Source organism: Microcaecilia unicolor, chromosome 2, assembly GCF_901765095.1.
Source record: "Microcaecilia unicolor chromosome 2, aMicUni1.1, whole genome shotgun sequence".
NCBI classification, from domain to species: Eukaryota; Metazoa; Chordata; class Amphibia; order Gymnophiona; family Siphonopidae; genus Microcaecilia; species Microcaecilia unicolor.
The window spans coordinates 77,624,525-77,646,600 of record NC_044032.1 but is presented as its reverse complement, the minus strand read 5'-3'; the positions used below and the strand labels follow the sequence as shown (position 1 = coordinate 77,646,600).

Sequence of the window (22,076 nt, the reverse complement as noted above, 5' to 3'; positions counted from 1 at the left end):
ATTGTTATTTAAACATAGTAACATAGTAGATGACGGCAGAAAAAGACCTGCACGGTCCATCCAGTCTGCCCAACAAGATAACTCATATGTGCCACTTTTTGTGTATACCTTACCTTGATTTGTACCTGTCTTTTACAGGGCACACACCGCATAAGTCTGCCCAGCACTATCCCCGCCCCCCAACCACCAGCCCCGCCTCCCACCACCAGCCCCGACACAGACCGTATAAGTCTGCCCAGCACTATCCCCGCCTCCCAACCACCAGCCCCGCCTCCCAACCACCGCATTTTTAATATATGTTGAATAAGGCAGAACACACATTAAGCGTTCCTCCATATTACATGGTTTATATTGGAGAAGTCATAAGAGTGACTCCAGAAAGTAGATTGTTACCCTAGTGAAAAAAAATTGTCCATATGACTTCCACTATGTAAACTGAACAATTTGTGTTTTTTGTTTTGTTTTGAAACCAGAATGCAGCGGCCACATGTCTACCTGCCAGTACACCTTTATGGCCAGCTAGTGCACCATAAAACTGGCTGCCATTTGTTGGAAGTACAGGTGAGAGATCATTTGAAAGACATATTCATATGCTACTGTTCAAAATTTAAATATGACAGATTTCTGTCATACTATAGAGCAGGGGTGCACAATCTCTGTCCTCAAGGGCCGCAAACCATTTGGGGTTTCAAGTTTTACATAGTGGGTATACATGCAATGGGTATTCATGTGATTGCCCACATTGTATTGTTGCAGGAATTACCACTATTGTTAGCAGAATCTGTGGTACTTCAGGAGTCAAACACCACACACCAGAATAAGAGAGAAGTCTTCTTTATTTGCCAGCAAACAAAGTAGGACATCAGCGCTAGCTCTCTCCTTCAGCTCTCTGTGTCTTGTCTTCTCCCGTCTCTCTGTCTTGGCTCTCCTGTCCTGTCTCTAACGTAAGCTGCTTCTGTTCTCATTTATATAGGGTCCTAAACCCTTCTAGCCCCCCTTTCTCACCAGATGGTAAAGAATAAATTGATTACCCTGTCTTGAACTAATTATCTCTACACATTTACTCAAAATATCAGTTACATAGGTTTGAGATATTTCTTAAACTGACCTATGACCTGGGGCCTCTCAAACTAGACAATGTGGCACCTATCTCCTGCATTTTATTATTATTAAATTCTCAGATTCCCGGTTAACTTCATACTAACCGGACTCTGGCATTCATTAAGGGGCCAAGGGGCCAGTCTTACTTAATGGCACACAGACATGGTTTGTTATTACTTTCAGGAGACCAGTCCTACACTTAGCTATAATCCATCAAGGAGAAGAATTGACTTTTCCTGACCTCTTTCACCTATTAGCTTCATACACAGAACTAGCTAGGACTGTGGATAATTCAAACCAGATGATGACCTCTTAAACTGCAGACAAATCTCACTTGAAAGTCAGACAAAGATGTAACACTGAATTGAAAAGATATTCTTCATAGAAATAGAACTTATTAATTAAACAGAATAAAACATATTTTTAAAATAAGCAGAAATCAGAATTCCTTATAAGACAAAATCTAGATCATCTAGAATTATTTAAATCTAAACTATCTCCTTCTAAACAGCATTAGCCTTAACAATCCATCACTCAAAAAGGGACAAAGAAAGTTTCATTTCTCGCTGACCTTTCTAACCTCTAGTCTAGCAAAAGCTAGACATTTGAGTAATTAAACCCAGATGGCATTCTATCACTTGCAGGACTGAACCAAACTTAAACAGAATTAACAAATTAATATGATTTCTCTGTCCAAGCTGCCTCAGTATGACATAGATCTTATACATATTCATTATGGAAATCCAGAAAATCTGATTGGATTGTGACCATCAAGGTTGTGCTATGGAGGAACTTTGAGGTTCAACCATCAAAGAGAAAAACAGTAATAATATGAGTAATTCTGTAATTGATTTTGTTGGAGATGAAAATGCCACTGAGTTGAGGAATAGGCAGATCAAGGCCAATAAACAAAGAATTCAGACGTTTCAAATATGAAGATAGTAGGGCACGTATCAATAAACATAGAACATGAACTACAATGGCAGTATTGAGAGCTGTTCAACAATTCTACTAGATCTTGTGAAACCGAAAGTGAAATAGCTGACTAAACAACAAAAATCTGTGCTGTTACACATGAGAATTCATGTTGAGATTAGAACTCAGTGGAAGGTTAAAAAAAAAAAAAAAAAGGAGAATTCTGCAAGTTACCACAGGGATGTAAAAGAGAAAAACTATAAGCTATAGTAAAATATTTTTTTAAAGAGATTCTGATAGTGAGGTGTAAATATTTTGTGTGTAGATCTGTGAGATGACATTTGGAGCTAGTTGAAAGGGGAGGGTTTGTAATCAGAGTGTGGATATAGACATTAAACAAAAAGGCACAAAAATTGCAACTTCCTTTTTGTCCTTCCAAACCAGTCCAGATACTTGGGTTGAGCATTCTTGCCAGCAGGTAGAGAATGGAATGAGCTATTGAGCAGTGATGTCATCCCTTAAGAATCATATGTAGCTCCTTAGTCAGCTAGTATTTCTCAGTTTTCAGCAGTTGGTAGTCTGATATCCTGGTCATGGTCTCTCTCCCCCCCCCCCCCCACCCCCACCCCCGCCCAAAAAAAAAAAAGAGGAGCTGCTAATGGAGCTAGTCTTGAATTGGAACTGCCATACATAGCCTGGGGTGTAACAACTGGAGAGTCCCATGTCCCTCCTCGCCTCTTTATCACCAACCACCCCATCTCTATATTTATGCAGTTGGTTCTGGGAGTTGGTTTTGTGACACAGATCTTTCCATCTCAAAGAAATTCTGGAATGCCCATATTAAATTCTCAGCAGACAGGCTGCTGGAGCAATTGTTTTGTTGAGTACGAGGACTGCTAAATTAGTTACCTCATTTCAGCTTCAGGGCAGCCAGAGAAAGGCAAGCATTGCTTTGTTTGTAAAAGACAGGGCTGCAAATGTGCTCTCCAGCAGTCTGGGTATGATAGTGCAGTGATTCCACAGGCTGGACTGCACCAAAGAGCAGTTTGTTCAGAATGGTATTACACTTGCTTTTGGTGGGAACCGCTGCCATGAATAATGCATTCTCAGCGAACTCAGTGATGTGCCACCACAGCTGTTACCCTCTGCACAAATCGTTTTGCATGAATCTGCTTGAATCGTTAGAGCTTGAATTTTGCATTTTATTTTTTCTTGGTGTTTATACTTTTATTGCATTGGGCCTTTTGTATGAGTAAATATTCTCCAGGCTTGGTGGCGGGATCCAGTGTCCCCAGTGCTACAGTAGAAGTTTCTAGTAAACATCCTGGTTGGTTGTGGTTGTGGTTGAGGATCAGGAAGAAAGGACCTCAGTAGCATCTGCTGCAAGGTCAGAGGACATTTTGGGTAAATCTTCTGAGCAGCTGTATGATTTAGATGAGCAGTTTCTTTTTGAAGTGGAAGATGATATTCTGCCTCAGGAGGACATATCAGCGGTACAGCTTTTTTTGCAAAGATAATTTGGCAGCATTAATTTCTCAGAGATGTCCTCTTTGAAGATTTCTGTAGACCGTCCTGGTTCTAGTTTGAGGCTACAGGATCCTCTATTAGATAAATAATTAGAAAAAACTTTCAAAGGCCTTTCCTATTTTTCAGATAATAGGTAATATTTTTGTAGCAGAATGGGAGGTTCAGATGCTGGTGTTCAGGTCAAGCGTTCCATGGCTAGGATCTATCCAGTCACATGCCAACAGGCAGGTAAGTTCAAGCTTCCAAAGGTGAATGCATTGCTCTTGGCAGTGACTAAAAAGACTATGATTCCATTTGAAGATGATGCAGCATTTTAGGAACCTCAGGACCATAGAATGGAGCCCTTTTTTGAAGCAGGCTTTTGAAGTTTTTTCCTTGACAGTAATAACAGCGATGTGTGGAAGCTATGTTGCTACAATATGTTTTATATATCAGCAGTTAGCTCAGCTGTCTATACAGTCTGTTTCAGAGATTATTCTAGCTGCCTTCTATTTTAAAAATGAGCACTTCTTATGTAGCAGATGCTTCGTATGATTTATAAGTACATAAGTAATGCCACACTGGGAAAAGACCAAGAATCCATCGAGCCCAGCATCCTGTCCACGACAGCGGCCAATCCAGGCCAAGGGCACCTGGCGAGCTTCCAAAACGTACAAACATTCTGTACATGTTATTCCTGGAATTGTGGATTTTTCCCAAGTCCATTTAGTAGCGGTTTATGGACTTGTTCTTTAGAAAACCGTCTAACCCCTTTTTAAACTCTGCTAAGCTAACTGCCTTCACCACATTCTCCGGCAACGAATTCCAGAGTTTAATTATGCGTTGGGTGAAGAAACAATTTTCTCCGATTTGTTTTAAATTTACTACACTGTAGTTTCATCGCATGCCCCCTAGTCCTAATATTTTTGGAAAGTGTGAACAGATGCTTCACATCCACCTGTTCCACTGCACTCATTATTTTATATACCTCTATCATGTCTCCCCTTAGCCGTCTCTTCTCCAAGCTGAAAAGTCCTAGTCTCCTTAGTCTTTCTTGATAGGGAAGTCGTCCCATCCCCGCTATCATTTTAGTCGCCCTTTGCTGCACCTTTTCCAATTCTACTATATCTTTCTTGAGATGCGGCGACCAGAATTGAACACAAGAGTTTCTGCTAAGAACATGGTTGTGGCTGTACGCTGCTATTTGTGGCTCAGAAATTGGCCGCACGGCGTGGACGAATGATCTGATCAAGTTTGAATCTGTTTGTGTGCGTGCGTGTGACATCCTGTGTGCAGATCATTTGTCCACGCCCGCGCAGCCAAGAAGAGGACTTCGGCTGGCGGGGGTTGGGGTCCCCCGCCAGCACAGGTACGCGGCAGGGGAGGGTTGGCGGCGGGAAGGGGGGCTCAAGAGGGTCGCGGCAGGGGGCTCCAGGGGTCAGGAACTCGGAGGGGGGGCCTAGAAATCGGAGGGAGGGAGTTGGGGTCTGGAACTCGGGGGGGGGGGGGAGAGTAGATCATCTGTGAGGGTTTTGTTTTCCTCGGGTTTGCGTCATAATGGGTCCAGTGACGTCAGCCAGGGCTTCGGAGCCTAGCAGACCAAGAAGTCATGGACACAGCAAGATAGAACGTTGGAGGTGAGAATTATTATATAGGATGGGAGTAACTAGTGAGGTAATTACATTTTCTGACGACACAAAGTTATTCAAAGTTGTTAAATCGCAAGAGGATTGTGAAAAATTTAGCGGACCTTATGAGACTGGACGTCTAAATGGCAGATGATATTTGATGTGAGCAAGTGCAAAGTGATGCATGTGGGAAAGAGGAACCCGAACTATAGCTACATAATGCATGGTTCCACATTAGGAGTCACAGACCAAGGAAAGGATCTTGGCGTCGTTGTTGATGATACATTGAAACCCTCTGCTCAGTGTGCTCCGGCGGCTAAGAAAGCAAATAGAATGTTAGGCATTATTAGGAAAAGAATGGAAAACAAAAGTGAGGACGTTATAATGCTTTTGTGTATCGGTCCATGGTTCGACCACACCTCAAATATTTTGTTCAATTCTGGTCGCTGCAACCCAAAAAAGATATAGTGGAATTAGAAAAAGTACAGAGAAGGGCGATGAAAATGGTAAAGTGGATGGGACAACTTCCCTATGAGGAATGGCCAAAGCGGCTAGGGCTCTTCAGCTTGGAGAAAAGACGGCTGAAGGGAAATATAATAGAGATCTATAAAATAATGAGTGGAGTGAAATGGAACGGGTACTCTTGAATCATTTGTTTACTCTTTCCAAAAATAGTAGGACTAGGGGGCATGTGATGAAGCTACAAAGTACTAAATTTAATGCGAATCGGAGAAAAGTTTTCTTCAGTCAACGTGTAATTAAACTCTGGAATTGATTGCCAGAAAATGTTGTAAAGGCGGTTAACTTAGTGGGGTTTAAAAAAGGTCTGGACGACTTCCTAAAGGAAAAGTCCATAAACGATTATTAAATTGACTTGGGGAAAATCCACTATTTCTGGGATAAGCAGCATAAAATATATTGAACTTTTTCGGGATCTTGCCAGGTATTTGTGACCTGGATTGGCCACTGTTGGAAACAGGATGCTGGGCTTGATGGACCTTTGGTCTGTCCCAGTGTGGCAATACTTATGTTCTTATGTAGATTGCATTTCTTTCACTTATGTCTAGGTTGGGCTGACCCTAGAGGGTCATGTAAAGGCTCACAATGTCAGAGCTATGGCTATGTCGGTAGCCCACTTGAAGTCAACCTCCACTGAAGAAATTTGCAAGACTGAAGTGTGGTCTTCAGTCCACACATTCACATCTCATTACTGCCTTGAGTAGGACAGCCAAACCGACGGTCGGTTTGGGCAGGCAGTATTGCAGAATCTGTTTGGGATCTAGAATTCAACTCCACCCTCCTAGGCTCGTTTTATTGTGTTCCAGGCTGCATTCTCACGTAGTTTGTATATAGTTTCAGATTGATCTGTGTTATGTCCTTGCCATTGCAAAGCCAAGTTCACTTACGGTTCTTGTTTTCAATGAGCCTGGTAGCTAGGGATTCTCCTCTTGTGAGAATTATAGACCTGCTTGTCCTCTGAGAAAGCAAAGCTACTTACCTGTAGCAGGTATTCTGTGAGGACAGCAAGCCTTATATTCTCGCAAACCCTACTACCTACCTTACAAATTGTCTCCTTTTTTTTTTTTTTCATATGCTATATTATTGGACTGGCCATTCTTTCATGGCGGTTGGGAGGACACTCACGCATGAGCAGTAGAGCGAGTCCCTCGCTCCACAGAGCTCTTTTTAGCTTGATATAAGCTCCAAACTGGGCAATGCGTATCACTTTACCCACTTTTGAGAATGTAAGACCTGCTGTCTTTGGGGAATACCTGCTACAGGTAAGAATCTTCACTATATTGAGTCTTGTGGTTATTCTGGATTCACAATTAACTGTAAAAGCTCGAGTGATTCATGTGATAATTGTGTTTTTATCAGCTTTATGTATTAAAGAAGATCAAACCCATTTTACCTTTGATTGATTTCAGGATAGTGGTACAAAGCTTCGTTGTGTCTAGATTGGATTATTATAATGTGGTATATCTGGGTTTTATACAAGCACAGGTAGTGATGTAAGTCATTACAAATTGTACAAAATTTAGCAGTGAGACTGGTGTTTGGGTTTATTTGTTATGAACAGATTAGCCCTTGGAGTGGAGGAGTAGCCTAGTGGTTAGTGCAGTGGACTTTGATCCTGGGCAACTGAGTTCGATTCCCACTGCAGCTCCTTGTGACTCTGGGCAAGTCACCTTAACCCTCCATTGCCCCTGGTACAAAATAAGTACCTGAATATATGTAAACCGCTTTGAATGTAGTTGCAAAAACCTCAGAAAGGCGGTATATCAAGTCCCATTTCCCTTTCCCTTTTCTTAAAAAACTACGCTGGCTCCCTGTTTATAGTAATGTATGTAAACTTTTGATTCATGTTTTAATTCAGGGGGAATTTTTATTTGTAATTTTTTGTGCAGAGTTCCCCTATTATAAGGGCTGGCATCTCCCCAGGCCTGAAATACCTCCCCCACCCCACCGCAGTTTTATGTGCACTTTCATGCAGACCTCCACCCCATTCCCATGGCACATACACACACCTCATCCACCTTTTAACAAACCCCCACACTCCACCTTTTTTTTCAGCCCCCTGCCTGCATCCAGACTCCATACACCTTTTCCAGGCCGCCACACTCCATCCATCATTTTGCCGCCACACTCTATCCATCTTTTTTCCAGTTTCCCCCTGCACACATACGCCATCCACTTTTTTCCAGCTCCCCCCCCCCCCCCCCCGTGCACACACACCATCCATCTTATTGTTCTAGCCCCAGTCCCTGTGCCTATACACCTGCCACCTTTTTTCCCAGTCCACTCCTTGCACCCACACTCCATCCATCTTTTTTTCAGCCCCCTCCCACATCCACACTGCATACATCTTTTCCAGCCCCCCACAATCCATCCACTTTCTTCCATCCCCACGCACACACAAACATTTATCTTTTTTTTTCAGCACCCTCCCTTATCCACACTCTGCCCCTCCTCCAAGTAGTTGTATTGTGAAAACAAACAAACAAAAAAAGAGCATACAACAGACTAAAGGCAGGAAGGAGCAGGTGCACGTATGCAGTTGAGTACGCTCAAAAACTCTATCTGTGCTGGAGAAAGTTTCCATGTGACCTCTGTCATACGATGCCACTCATTTATAAGGATTACTATCTTGTTGTCCTCAGAGAATGTCTGTTAAGTAACTGTGTTTTCATGTTGAATGCTTAGAATATATTGTGTTCATCAGTGAACCTTGGGCATCTGTTTTATTCACAAAAATATAGGATAGCAAATTTGTTCAAACAGAATAGCTTTATGTATGACCTCCTAAACAGAAATCAATAGAGCCAAGAAGCATTGACATTTAGCTGAAGGATCTAGCAAAGACTGCTTTCAACCAAATTTTTTTTGTGCTTCTAGAGCATTGTTCCTGATCTGAGCTATACCGTTCGTTCTCCAATGTTGGACAAATGGGAAGGGATAAAACAGCTGAAAGGTGCACTATGGGCCTTGGTAAGAAATATGTAAAGGATCATGGATTTGATATATTGCCTTTTTGTGGTACACCCAAATCGGTTTACATTTATTATGTGCAGGTTCTTTCTTTGTCCCCAGTGGGCTGACAATCTAAGATTTTGTATCTGGGGCAATAGAGGGTCACCACAGTGGGAATTGAACCCAGTTCCTCAGGTTCTCAGCCACTAGCCTACACCTCTACTTCAATAGGTTTTCATTTCATTCATAACTATTACAAAGTGTGTGCTATTAAAAAGTATGTGGGGAAAAATTAATTTGATTTGTAATCTTATCAAGATATTTCCTTTTTAGGCCAAAGGTATAAAGGAAGCTACTTGTCATGCAAGCATGTACAGATCAAACAATATTGTGGATCATAATTTACATACATTTGCAGTCTGAAAAAGGAACTATTTTTCAATATGCTGCTGCATTATATTGGATCACTGCATGCATAGATCATGGTTTACAATGAAGCAAAACACCACATGATGCAGTCTTCATAGCAAAGGCTGCTGGACCAATGATTTTATTTTATTTTTTTTAATCTAGGTGGGGCATGAGAATTAGTGACAACTTTTTGGTTTTGTGTATGATGATGCTCTAATATTTTTTTCTGTGTATACACTGAGTGACATTGAAGCATATTTTCAAACACTTAAACTTATAAAGTTACATAGGGGGTCTTTTACTAAATCTTAGCTCGAGTTATCTGCAGCAGGGCCCATTTTATTCCTATAGCCCTGCTGCAGATAACTCGAGCTAAGTTTTAGTAAAAGACCTTCATAGTAACCTATGGAACTTTGTAAGTCTAAGTGCTTTGAAAATGAGCCTCATTGTAAGGCCAATACTGTAAACTGTACTACCCTAATGCAAGAAGCAATAGTGCAGGAAAATCAGTGCTAATAAATCACTTGCATTGCCTTACTTGGTAAACTGACCCCTATCAATACATCCCAGTGCACCGCTATAGGTCAGGTACTACAGTTTGCATTCACTTACCATTCCATACACGCCCACTAGGGTCCTTAGATCTTTATAAGACCACAGGTAAGTAGTACCTTCTTTAAAAAAAAAAAAAGCCAGATGGGAATCAACCCAATCTAAAGCCTTTTTCTATTTTGCACCTGTTTTATGGATTCATCTTCCAAATTATATTCAAGTACAAGAGAATGTTTTAAAAGTTTAAATATTTGCAGAAAACTTACTTTTTTTTAAATGTTAGATAGATGATGATAACAGCATACACTAGCTTTCCTGCAGGACACAAGCCATTATTGGATGGGTGGATCTAGATGATTTCTGTGAGTGTGTGTTTAGGGCTTTCTATCAAAATAATAGCGTTCTTTTATTAGATTTAGTTTTATTTTGTATGTATGTTATTATATGTATTGTTAACTGCTTTGATCTTTGTAAATTATGTGGTATATTAAATTTTAGCAAACATATTTTGCAAGATGGTGGCACTGAAGGCAAGAGTCAGTGGGTGTTTTTTTTTACTCCTAGTTATGGAAGTGTGAGGAGTGACACTTTGACTTGCTTTTGTGGTGTGGTGTGGTGTAGTGAGGGGGGGAGAGGAACTGGAGCCCACTTTGGCCATCAGGGTTTTTTTTTTTTTTTTTTTTTGCATGGTGAGTGTAGGAGACAGGAGTTGGGGAATCCAGTCTGTTTTTAATATATATATCTCCTCCTTTCAGTTAACGAGCCAGTCTCCACTCACACACTGACAGGAAGGGAGTGTTTACTTGCAGTTCAGCAGGCAGCTGCTTATGAATTGCAGCAATGTGCACTTATTTTTTTCACTGCATACACTTTATAGTGCTGTGGTAATTTGCATGTCAGGCCTGTATGTGGAAGTATAAATAACTTTCTAGTAGGAGACAATGCCTTACTGTGAATATTGTGATATTGTATGGTGCTAGGGAGTTTGGTAGCCCATATGCGGGTTCCTCCTAGTAATATCTGGGGTTGACTCCTAGGTCTGCCCCAACTCTTTCAGGCTTTCACTCCTGCACCCCCACACTTTATCCACCCTCTTTCCAAAAGATGTGTGCCATATGCCTTATATCAGCTCCATAGGTTTGTATTTTCTCTTCTCCTTTCATCCCACATATCAGGCCATCAACCAGTGGATGGAAGCAGATAAAGAAAGTAGTTCCTTGTGATTTGCTCCTTTATTATTCAACCCTGAAAACGTCAGTATTTCTCTGTCTCCAGTGGATGGTGAACAAATTTCTCAGCTCCTGATGTTTGGTGGCTGCTCCTTACCCAGGCTTCAGGCAATAGAAGCCTTTGTCTGCTTATCTTAAAACCTTAGCTCATGTAGCCTTTAAGACTTTGGTATATTAGTCTTATTATTAGGATCTTTCAGTTTACCTTTCAAAAGAGTTAAAGAAGTTTGTGCCTCAACGGATACTTCAGTCATTACAAAATTGTGTTCTTCAGCGTCCAGCTCTTGATGAGCTAAAACTGTCAACTACTAGAAATCAAAGTGTTTTCTTACGTCAGACCTTCCATGTGGAATTCATTGCCTGGTGAGATTCATGGTGCTTCTTATCTGGGTTTTCATAAACTTGTGAAAACATGGCTCTTTCAGCAGTGTCTTTTTTTTTTTTTTTTTTTTTTTAAATCTAGGCTTTCGTAAAATTTTTGAAGATCTAAGTTTTTTTTTGTCTGGTAGTGCTCCTTTTTATCTGGATTTTTGAAAACATGTTTTTCTAATCGTGTGTTTAATAATGATATTAGAAGCTTTTTTTTTCCCTCTCTTCTATGACGATTTTATTTATGAAGTGGTAATGTTTTTATTGTATTTTGTGTTATACCATTATTAATGGTATTCTTTGGATGTGAACCACTTTTACACATTTGTGAAAGGCGGTATATACATCATATCAGTTTCCTCTGGCTGTTGAGTGCAATGTTTGGACACTCATTTCAGATTACTGCTGCTCCTTGCTTCCCTTAGGGTAACTGGTCTGAGATTTAGGCAGCCTGGTATTGTTTGCTTAAGTCAGGTAAGTTTTATTTATCTGATGTGCCTTAGCCCTTCTTCAAACAAACATGTCTGGAGTCACATCAGTATTACTTCCAGCTAATCCATAGGCATCTCTGAGTTAATTGCTGCTCTTTTTCAGTGAATTTCTTTATTATTTTACCTGCTGACAATCTCGGATTACATCGCTGTCTGTATGGCTCAAGTTCTTCAGCTGCTTTGCTTTAATGTGACTTGCTGAGACTTGCAAGAAATCTTTTTCTTGTGCCAGCCATTTTTGTTTCTGCCTTTCTCTCCTGTTCTTTGCTCGATGTTCACCTGCATCCTAGATCACCAGTGGTTCTCAGCAAAAACGTTTATCATGGTCATTAAAAAGAGATATTCAGTGTATCCCCTACGTGAAGAAGAGAAGCACTGATCTCTTAATGGCCTCTAGTCCTTCGTTTCATGAGAGGTTTGCTTTTGTCATGGCCTCCCTCCCTCCCAGTTCCGTCCTATCCTATCTAATTTATCTAGGAATCTTCACGATATTGACCCTTCATCTCTATCCTCCCATGTTTCAAACCTCCTCTCTACTATGGCACCATCCACGTCTGTCAACGAGGCTGTTTCTTCTTACAACAATACTCTATCCTCTGCCTTAGACACTCTTGCACCTTTGATGACCCGCCCTGTAAGGCGTACAAAACCCCAACCTTGGCTGACTTCTAATATCCGCTACCTACGTTCCTGTACCCGCTCAGCCGAACGCCTCTGGCGGAAATCTCGGGCCCTTGCTGATTTCTTACACTTTAAGTTCATGCTGACCTCCTTCCAATCTGCTCTTTCACGTGCCAAACAGGATTATTATATCCAACTGACCAACTCTCTTGGCTCTAATCCTCGACTTCTCTTCACCACATTGAACTCTCTCCTCAAAGTGCCCCCTCCCCCAACTCCCCCTTCATTATCTCCTCAGACCCTTGCTGAATTCTTTCACAACAAGGTTCAAAAGATAAACCTTGCTTTCTCTACCTCACCAGCTCTCCCTCCACTAGTCCGTTCCCCTCTCTCTCCTTCCCCTCATTCCCTTTCCTCCTTTCCTGAAGTTACTATTGAGGAAACTACACTTCTCCTTTCTTCCTCAAAATGTACCACCTGTTCCTCTGATCCCATTCCCACCCACCTTCTTAATGCCATCTCTCCTACTCTTATTCCTTTTATCTGTCACATTCTCAACCTCTCACTTTCCACTGCGACTGTCCCTGCTGCCTTTAAACATGCTGTGGTCACACCTCTCCTTAAGAAGCCTTCACTTGACCCTACTTGTCCCTCTAATTACCGACCCATCTCCCTCCTTCCTTTTCTCTCCAAATTACTTGAGCGTGCTGTTCACCGCCGCTGCCTTGATTTTCTCTCCTCACATGCTATTCTTGACCCATTACAATCTGGTTTTCGCCCTCTCCACTCAACCGAAACTGCGCTTACTAAAGTCTCCAATGACCTATTACTGGCTAAATCCAGAGGTCAATATTCCATCCTCATTCTTCTTGATCTTTCCGCTGCTTTTGACACTGTCGATCACAGCATACTTCTCGATACCCTGTCCTCACTTGGATTCCAGGGCTCTGCCCTTTCCTGGTTCTCTTCCTACCTCTCCCTCCGCAACTTTAGTGTTTACTCTGGTGGATCCTCTTCTACTTCTATCCCTCTGTCTGTCGGCGTACCTCAGGGTTCTGTTCTTGGTCCCCTCCTTTTTTCTATCTACACGTCTTCCCTTGGTTCATTAATCTCATCCCATGGCTTTTCCTACCATCTCTATGCTGATGACTCCCAAATCTACCTTTCTACCCCTGATATCTCACCTTGCATCCAAACCAAAGTTTCAGCGTGCTTGTCTGACATTGCTGCCTGGATGTCTCAACGCCACCTGAAATTAAATATGACCAAAACCGAGCTTCTCATTTTCCCCCCCAAACCCACCTCCCCGCTCCCCCCATTTTCTATTTCTGTTGATGGCTCTCTCATTCTCCCTGTCTCCTCAACTCGAAACCTTGAGGTCATCTTTGACTCTTCTCTCCTTCTCTGCTCATATCCAGCAGACCGCCAAGACCTGTCGTTTCTTTCTTTACAACATCCGTAAAATCCGCCCCTTTCTTTCCGAGCACTCTACCAAAACCCTCATCCACACCCTTGTCACCTCTCGTTTAGACTACTGCAATCTGCTTCTTGCTGGCCTCCCACTTAGTCACCTCTCCCCTCTCCAGTCAGTTCAAAACTCTGCTACCCCTCTCATCTTCCGCCAGGGTCGCTTTACTCATACTACCCCTCTCCTCAAGACCCTTCACTGGCTCCCTATCCGTTTTCGCATCCTGTTCAAACTTCCTCTACTAACCTATAAATGTATTCACTCTGCTGCTCCCCAGTATCTCTCCACACTCGTCCTTCCCTACACCCCTTCCCGTGCACTCCGCTCCATGGATAAATCCTTCTTATCTGTTCCCTTCTCCACTACTGCCAACTCCAGACTTCGCGCCTTCTGTCTCGCTGCACCCTACGCCTGGAATAAACTTCCTGAGCCCCTACGTCTTGCCCCATCCTTGGCCACCTTTAAATCTAGACTGAAAGCCCACCTCTTTAACATTGCGTTTGACTCGTAACCACTTGTAACCACTCGCCTCCACCTACCCTCCTCTCTTCCTTCCCGTTCACATTAATTGATTTGATTTGCTTACTTTATTTATTTTTTGTCTATTAGATTGTAAGCTCTTTGAGCAGGGACTGTCTTTCTTCTATGTTTGTGCAGCGCTTCGTATGCCTTGTAGGGCTATAGAAATGCTAAATAGTAGTAGTAGTAGTAGCCCCCAGTCACACCTCTATATGTTTTATGGAACCTCAGCGTCGTTCTCCCTAATTGCTAAGCGCTTCTTTACAGCTGTTGGTTTTCTTGTCCTTTGAAGTACATAACCAGGATGATCTTGTTTTTAGTGGTTATTCCTTTGGCTCGCAGGGTGAATGAACTCCAGGCCCTGGTGGCAGTTCCACTTTACCCTCCTTTTGTCATGATAGAGTGTTTCTTTGAATATACCCCGAGTTCCTGCCTCATCTTGGGTCGGGATTCTATCTCAATCAGTTTTTGAATATTATCCCTACTTCAACTGCAGTAGAGTTAGACCTTTCCAGTTGATTGTCTTGCCTACATCCTTCCCACAATCTTCATTTTTTTCCGGCTCTTATATCAAGCGCGCACTGCACTCATTGGACTGCAAGCGAGCATTGACTTTTTCATTGCAGCAGCCTCAGCACCACACACAATTTCCCCAACTTTTTGTTTCCTTTCATCCCAACCGGATTTAGGTTGCCGTCTGGAAACGCACAATTTTCTAATTAGCTACCAGCTTATTTTCTTCTCCTTACTCCCAGCCTGGGCTGCCCAGTCACAAAACAGCGGAATCAATCCTTCCCCAACTCGAAATAGCCTCAGTCAGAATCAACCACCCCAACCTGCACGACCAACTAAATATAATCCTATTTTATAGACCTCCGGCCAAATGGCAAAATGCCCAGGCACACTTCATGGACTTCATATCAAGCACCTGCTTGTCTTACCAAAATATTCTTATAGTGGGAGACATCAGCCTTCATTTGGAAAATATAAACACAAGCAACGTACACGAATGCAAGGAATTCCTTCAACTTTGGGATTTCCACTGGCCTAATATGCAACCCACACACAAGAAAGGACATACATTAGACATCATAACCCACAAATTTTCACCAGAAGAGAACATCAGAATAAAAGACACAAAATGGATAGCCATACCATGGTCAGACCACTACAAGGCAAACATATCACTCCTCTGGAAAACAAAAGCAATACAACAAAAACAAGAAAAAAGGACATACGCTACAAGAGGCAAGATAGATCCGCTGAAATTCTGGCAACAAATATACACCGACGAATGGACAACAACTACAGACTCACCCCAATTTTTACAGGAGTGGGATAAAAGATGCAGAACAGTGCTAGACAAAATAGCACCACTCCAAACTAGGACCTCACATAGGAAAAGTTCAATCCCTTGGTTCAACGAAGAGTTGAAAGAACTAAAAACACAGGTTAGAAGACTAGAAAGAGCTTGGAGAAAAAAACAAGACGAGTACACGCTCAATGAATGGAAACAGACGCAAAGGAAATACAAAATCAGACAAGCCAAAAGAATGCAGTACAGAACCATAATAGGACCAAATTACAAGGACACGCACAAACTCTTCTCACTTGTAAACAATCTCCTAGACACCACACTGGTCACCTCAAATAGCACAGAAACCCCATCGGCTACTAACCTAGCAAAATATTTCAAAGAGAAAATCATAAAGCTCCGACACATGATTCCAATCACTACCACTGAATATACAAGCGTCCTTGAATGCCTAGACCCGAAACCTGGGGAATATCCAGCGGACAGATCATGGACCAACTTTGACTTGATTACAATGGATGAACTCACACACTGGCTTGGAAAATACGCCAAATCTCAATGCAAACTTGACATCTGCCCGATTAGCTTACTAAAAGCTGCCCCCAAACAATTCAAAATAGACCTCACGAACCAACTGAATTACAGACTCCTAAATGGTCTCTTCCCTAAGGACAAAGGAAATATCCTTTTCACACCATTGCCAAAAGATGCCAAGAAAAGCACAATGGACCTAACAAACTACCGACCAGTCGCCTCCATCCCGCTCATAACAAAACTGTTGGAGGGCATAGTGACGAAACAACTCACGGAATACCTAACCAAACACTCAATTCTACATGAGTCTCAATCAGGATTCAGATCAAACCACAGCACTGAAACTGTACTTGTGTCTGCAATGAATTCATTCAAAAAAACAATTGCAACCGGCAAAAATATACTCGTACTACAATTCGACATGTCTAGTGCTTTCGACATGGTAGACCATGAAATATTACTACACTTATTAGAATATTTTGGAATCGGAGGCCCAGTTCTCAACTGGATCAAAGGCTTCCTCACCACCAGGTCCTACCAAGTAGCAACGAACAATGACAGATCACCAACCTGGACACCGGAGTGTGGAGTTCCACAGGGATCCCCCCCTCTCGCCAACTATTTTCAACCTGATGATGACACCACTGGCCAAATTACTAGCAAATCAGAACCTTAACCCCTATATATATGCGGACGATGTGACGATCTATATCCCGTTCAAAAATAACCTAAACGAAATAACCAACGAGATCAATCAGAGCCTCCACATCATGCACTCCTGGGCGGACTCATTCAAGTTAAAACTGAACGCAGAAAAAACTCAATGTCTGGTTCTCACATCCCAATACAACACAAGCAACTATCCTACCATAACCACACCTTACTGCACACTTCCCATCTCAGAAAATCTGAAAATTCTGGGAGTCACTATTGATCGAAACCTCACACTCGATACCCATGTGAAGAACACAACGAAAGAAATGTTCTACTCAATATGGAAACTCAAAAGAATAAATCCTTTTTTCCCTAGATACGTCTTCCGCACCCTGGTACAATCACTAGTGATAAGTCACCTGGACTATTGCAATGCTCTGTATGTAGGATGTAAAGAACAGACCATTAAAAACTCCAAATAGCCCAGAACACCGCAGTCCGTCTTATTTTTGGAAAACCCAAATACGAAAGCGCAAAACACCTAAGAGAGAAACTACACTGGCTCCCGCTCAAGGAACGAATTGAGTTCAAGATCTGCACGACCGTATACAAAATCATTCACGCAGAAGCCCCAATCTACATGCTGAACCTAATAGACTTACCACCCAGAAATGCCAGAAGATCAGCCCGTAAGTTCCTCAACTTGAACTTCCCCAGCTGTAAAGGAACCAAATACAAACAGGCATACGCTACTACCTTTGCGTACAAAAGCACACAGCTATGGAACGCACTACCCAAGACCCTGAAAACCACGGACAACTTAACCAACTTTCGCAAATCTTTGAAGACATTTCTGTTCAACAAAGCCTACAAAAATAATCCTCAATGAATCAAACTACAAATCTTTGAAGACATTTCTCTTCAACATAGCCTACAAAAACAATCCTTGATGAATCATACTACTCCGTACATCACCCAAACGCTCTAAAACACTTCGACACGACCTTACCCATTACCTTCTAATTAATTCCTCTTTTATTTCCAATTTATTACCGACTGTATCTAATATTATGTAATGATCACACCAAATTAACACCCTGTAAGCCACATTGAGCCTGCAAAAAGGTGGGATAATGTGGGGTATAAATGCAATAAATAAATAAATCAAATCCTCTTAAAGCTTGCAGTGTTAGAGCCTTGGCTGCATTGTTAGCCTCCATGGGGGAAATTTGCTTGTCTACTGTGTGATCTTCTCTCCATACATTCATATCTTATTCCAATGCATACAGCAGTTAATATTCATCAGACCCACCTGAAGATTCTTTCCAAGGTTTACTAAGATTTGGCTATCATTGGCAAAGATATAACACCTAAAACCATGCTTCACAACTAAAGAAACCACTGGACTCAAAAATATATTTAATAATAATGAGGAATGATGGACATTTGAAGTAGGCCATAAGAGAGAAGTAGGGCTTGCTATCTGACAACACTAACACTTGAATAATGACTAGCCAGAAAGGAAGAAAACCAAGCCAATGACCCATCTATCAGCCCAATATACTGTAGTTACTTAAGCAGGAGAGCATCATCAGTGGTGTCAAAGACAGATGTTAAGTTGAGAAGAATCTTGATCTCAAGCAGATACCAGTAGAATATCATTGGCTATTGATATCAGTACTGACTCTTTCCTGTGGTCCTCCCAAACGCCAAGTGAAAGGGATTAATCATCTTCACTCTTCTTACAAAAATTTAGCAATTCCTGGAAAACAAACTTCTCAACAAGTGTTCTGTTCCCATTTGCATGGATCCAGGGCGCATGTTGTTTATATGTATAGGTTGGACGTTGTTTATATTAGATTGCATTATCTGTAACAGTTATAAGTACATAAGCACTGCCACGCTGGGAAAAGACCAAAGGTCCATCAAGCCCAGCACTCTGTCTCCGACAGCGGCCAATCCAGGCCCCAAGAACCTGGCAAAAACCCAAAATTTAATAACGATCAATGGACTTTTCCTTCAGGAATTTGTCCAGACCCCCTTTAAACTCAGCAAGGCCAGCTGCCGTCACTACCTTCTCCGGCAACGAGTTCCAGAGTCTAACCACACGCTGAGTAAAGAAAAACTTTCTCCAATTTGTTTTAAACCTACCACATTCTAATTTCATCTTGTGTCCCCTAGTTCTATTATTGTTAGAAAGCGTAAACAAACACTTCACATCTGTCCGCTCTACCCCACTCATTATTTTGTAGACCTCTATCATATCACCCCTCAGCCGCCTTTTCTCCAGGCTAAAGAGTCCTAGCCGTCTTAATCTCTCCTCATAAGGTAGTCGTCCCATCCCTTTTATCATTTTCGTCGCCCTTCTCTGCACCTTCTCCAATTCCTTTATATCTTTTTTGAGATGAGGCGACTAGAACTGAACACAATACTCCAGGTGCGGTCGCACCATGGAGCGATATAACGGCATTATAACATCCTCATGCTTGTTTTCCATCCCTTTTCGAATAATACTCAACATTCTGTTCGCCTTCTTAGCCACCGCAGCACATTGAGCGGAAGATTTCAACGTTCTATCCACGATGACTCCCAGATCCCTTTCTTGGTCCATAACTCCTAAAGCGGAACTTTGCATGAGATAGCCGTAATTCGGGTTTACAGTGCTTGTGCCCTTAAGAAAGGCAGGAAGTGCCTTTGGACTACAAATCTTAATCTTCCTACAGTGCTCTGTGATAGACTCTTCCTGAGCACATGTCCCTGTTCCCTATGCCTTTTGGGACTTTTCCTATTGGCCGGTCCTTTTCCCCCTGTGTATACAGGGCTAGTATCCCATCCCTTCTCTCTGCCATATCCTTTTCTAAGAACTGTAAGCTGACTTGCTGTACCTTGTATGCTCCCCCCTTCAAGCTACTGTAATACATCCAAGATTTTACCAGTTTAAAAGTATTCACAGCATCTGCTCTCTCACCTTGGTGCTGAGACCTCCCAGCTCTACTTGTATATAGTGTGAGCTGGTAGAGAACAGACTCCCAGTCCCACAAGGCAGAGACTCTTGTCCAGCACATCTAACTGTAAGTTATTTCCTTTTGTTTGAATTTGCATTAAAGAAGATTTGATTCAAGAGTGCTGAGTTTTTACAGTGATGTTCTGTACTCTAGTTAGCTGCATGCTAATCTCCTGAGTAGGGAGAGCCTATCAGAAGAGAAAGCAGTTTGCTTAAAAATGGCAATTTGGAAATAAGCTTATAAGCCTGCAGATCATCAATGTTCTTGCCATGGTTTTTCTTGAAATTTTGCATTGTGATGGTCTCTTTTAAAGTCCGAGGTAGGTAGCCCTGGGACAGTGAAGTGTTGACTATATTTTTATTTATTGACATTTATTAGCGGCCTTTGTGAGGTGATTCCTCCAAGATGCTGTATAGCATGACATAAAAAATTAACATGTTGTTAACAGTATAACAATAGCAAAATGACCAAATAAAAGCATAAATACAGTCGATTTGGAGATGACCATTTGAATCCTAGTAAAATTAGTAGGCGGTCTCGAAGCAAAAATTATAGGGACAGGCTTATGAACCTCAACATGCATACGCTGGAAGAGAGGAGGGAGAGAGGAGACATGATAGAGACGTTTAAATATCTCAAGGGCATTTATGTGCTGGAAGAGAGCCTTTTTCAAATGAAGGAGAGCTCTGGAATGAGGGGGCATATGACAAAGCTAAGAAGGAATAGGCTTAGGAGTAATCTAAGGAAATACTATTTCACAGAAAGGGTGGTGGAGGCGTGGAATGGCCTCCTGGTGGAGATGGTGGAGTCGAGGTCTGTTCCAGAATTTAAAAAGGCATGGGATAAGCATGGTGGGATCGCTTAGGAACAGGAAGAATTAGGGGTTACAGAGGATGGGCAGACTGGATGGGTCATATGGCCTTTATCTGCTGTCATGTTTCTTTGTTTCTATTCTGGCCTTGTGGGTGAGACACACATAATTCTGTTCATCCCAGATGTTATGGCTTCAAGGGCCACAAGATTGTCTCACTGGCGCCATGTTGAGGGGGTCTCCTTGACAGTGAGCCGGGGTTTCATAAACTGTGTGCAGTTTTGCCAACCACTACATCTCTCTGGCTGCAAGGGAGAGTCCAAGAGTCCTTCCTGGTCTGGCCATGACGTTGGTGCCGATGGCAATGTTGTTATTCTGGTACATTGACACTCTTGGCAGCATTCTTTTGTCTGTATGCAAGGCTGAGGCTCATTAAACAACAGGCTTTAGTAGTGAAAGATGAAATAAGTCAGTCTGTATTTCAAAGTCATATTGTTAATCCTGGATAGTGCCATGTATTATATTCCCATATACCTTTGTTATATAGGAACATATAGTCTGTATGTAGAGCTTGTTTTGCTCCTGTAGGCTGACCCCAGTCTTTCTAGCAGCTCCTCTACTTGGGGCATTCGGTAAGTGTCAAACCGTGATAATGGATTTAAGCTGCCTAAAATTGGTACAGAATCTCTGAGTGCCACTGGATTTTGGAACCAAAACGATTAGGCTGCTCCAGGGGCTCCTAGACTCCTCAATAATTCCCTTCTGTTCCATCTCCTGCAGTTGCTTATTATTTCCTGTCTCTTGCTTTCAGGAAGATAGTACAACTACTGGTTTCCTGGAGTAATTATTTCATGAAAAATCAAATGGGTTTTCCCAGGGGTAATGGACAGCACATCTCTAAACTCTTCTAGGAGCTTCCTTACATCAGCTGCTTGCTTGGGAGTTAAATTCTTATTTATCTTTGGACCCCCGGCTTTCTGTAGGTCATTTATCTGGAATCCTAAATAATCTTCTTTATTTTCCGTCCCCTCAGCTATCGCTGTTTTCTGCTCTCTCCAAGGCTTTAATGCATTCATGTGATAGGTTTTTTTCTTCCCTGCTTCTTTCAGTACCTCATAGTTCAGAGTCCCCAACTGGCATTGCACTACTACACGTCCTCTTCACCTGGCAGTACATGTATGTGGGGTAGAGGGAACCTATACAAACACCTTATCCCCTCTGTGGAACCTACAGTGCTTTGTACTGGCATCAAAAAAGGTCTTTTGTTGTTGTTGACATTTTAATAGCCTTTTATGAGCCATTTCCTTTACCCTTTGCAACTTACTCTTGAAGTTACATAGATAGGCTAGAGTGTTCCATGGTTACCAGTCCATACCAGTCCACTGTTCCTTCACAATATCCAAGAGCCCCCTATGGGATCGGCAGTTTACCAGCTCAAAAGGGGATACTCGTAAAGAGGCTCAGGTACTCTCCTAG

At 42.1% G+C, this 22,076-nt stretch overlaps 1 protein-coding gene across 1 annotated transcript in view; it reads left to right on the top strand.

The window, feature by feature from the left end:
* RICTOR (RPTOR independent companion of MTOR complex 2) overlaps positions 1-22,076 on the top strand; it is a 468,276-nt gene that overhangs the window by 333,482 nt on the left and 112,718 nt on the right. The window contains exons 27-28 of the mRNA XM_030193057.1: positions 474-561; positions 8,547-8,639. Coding sequence (XP_030048917.1) covers positions 474-561; positions 8,547-8,639 — 181 coding nt within the window. The remainder of the gene's footprint in view (positions 1-473; positions 562-8,546; positions 8,640-22,076) is intronic.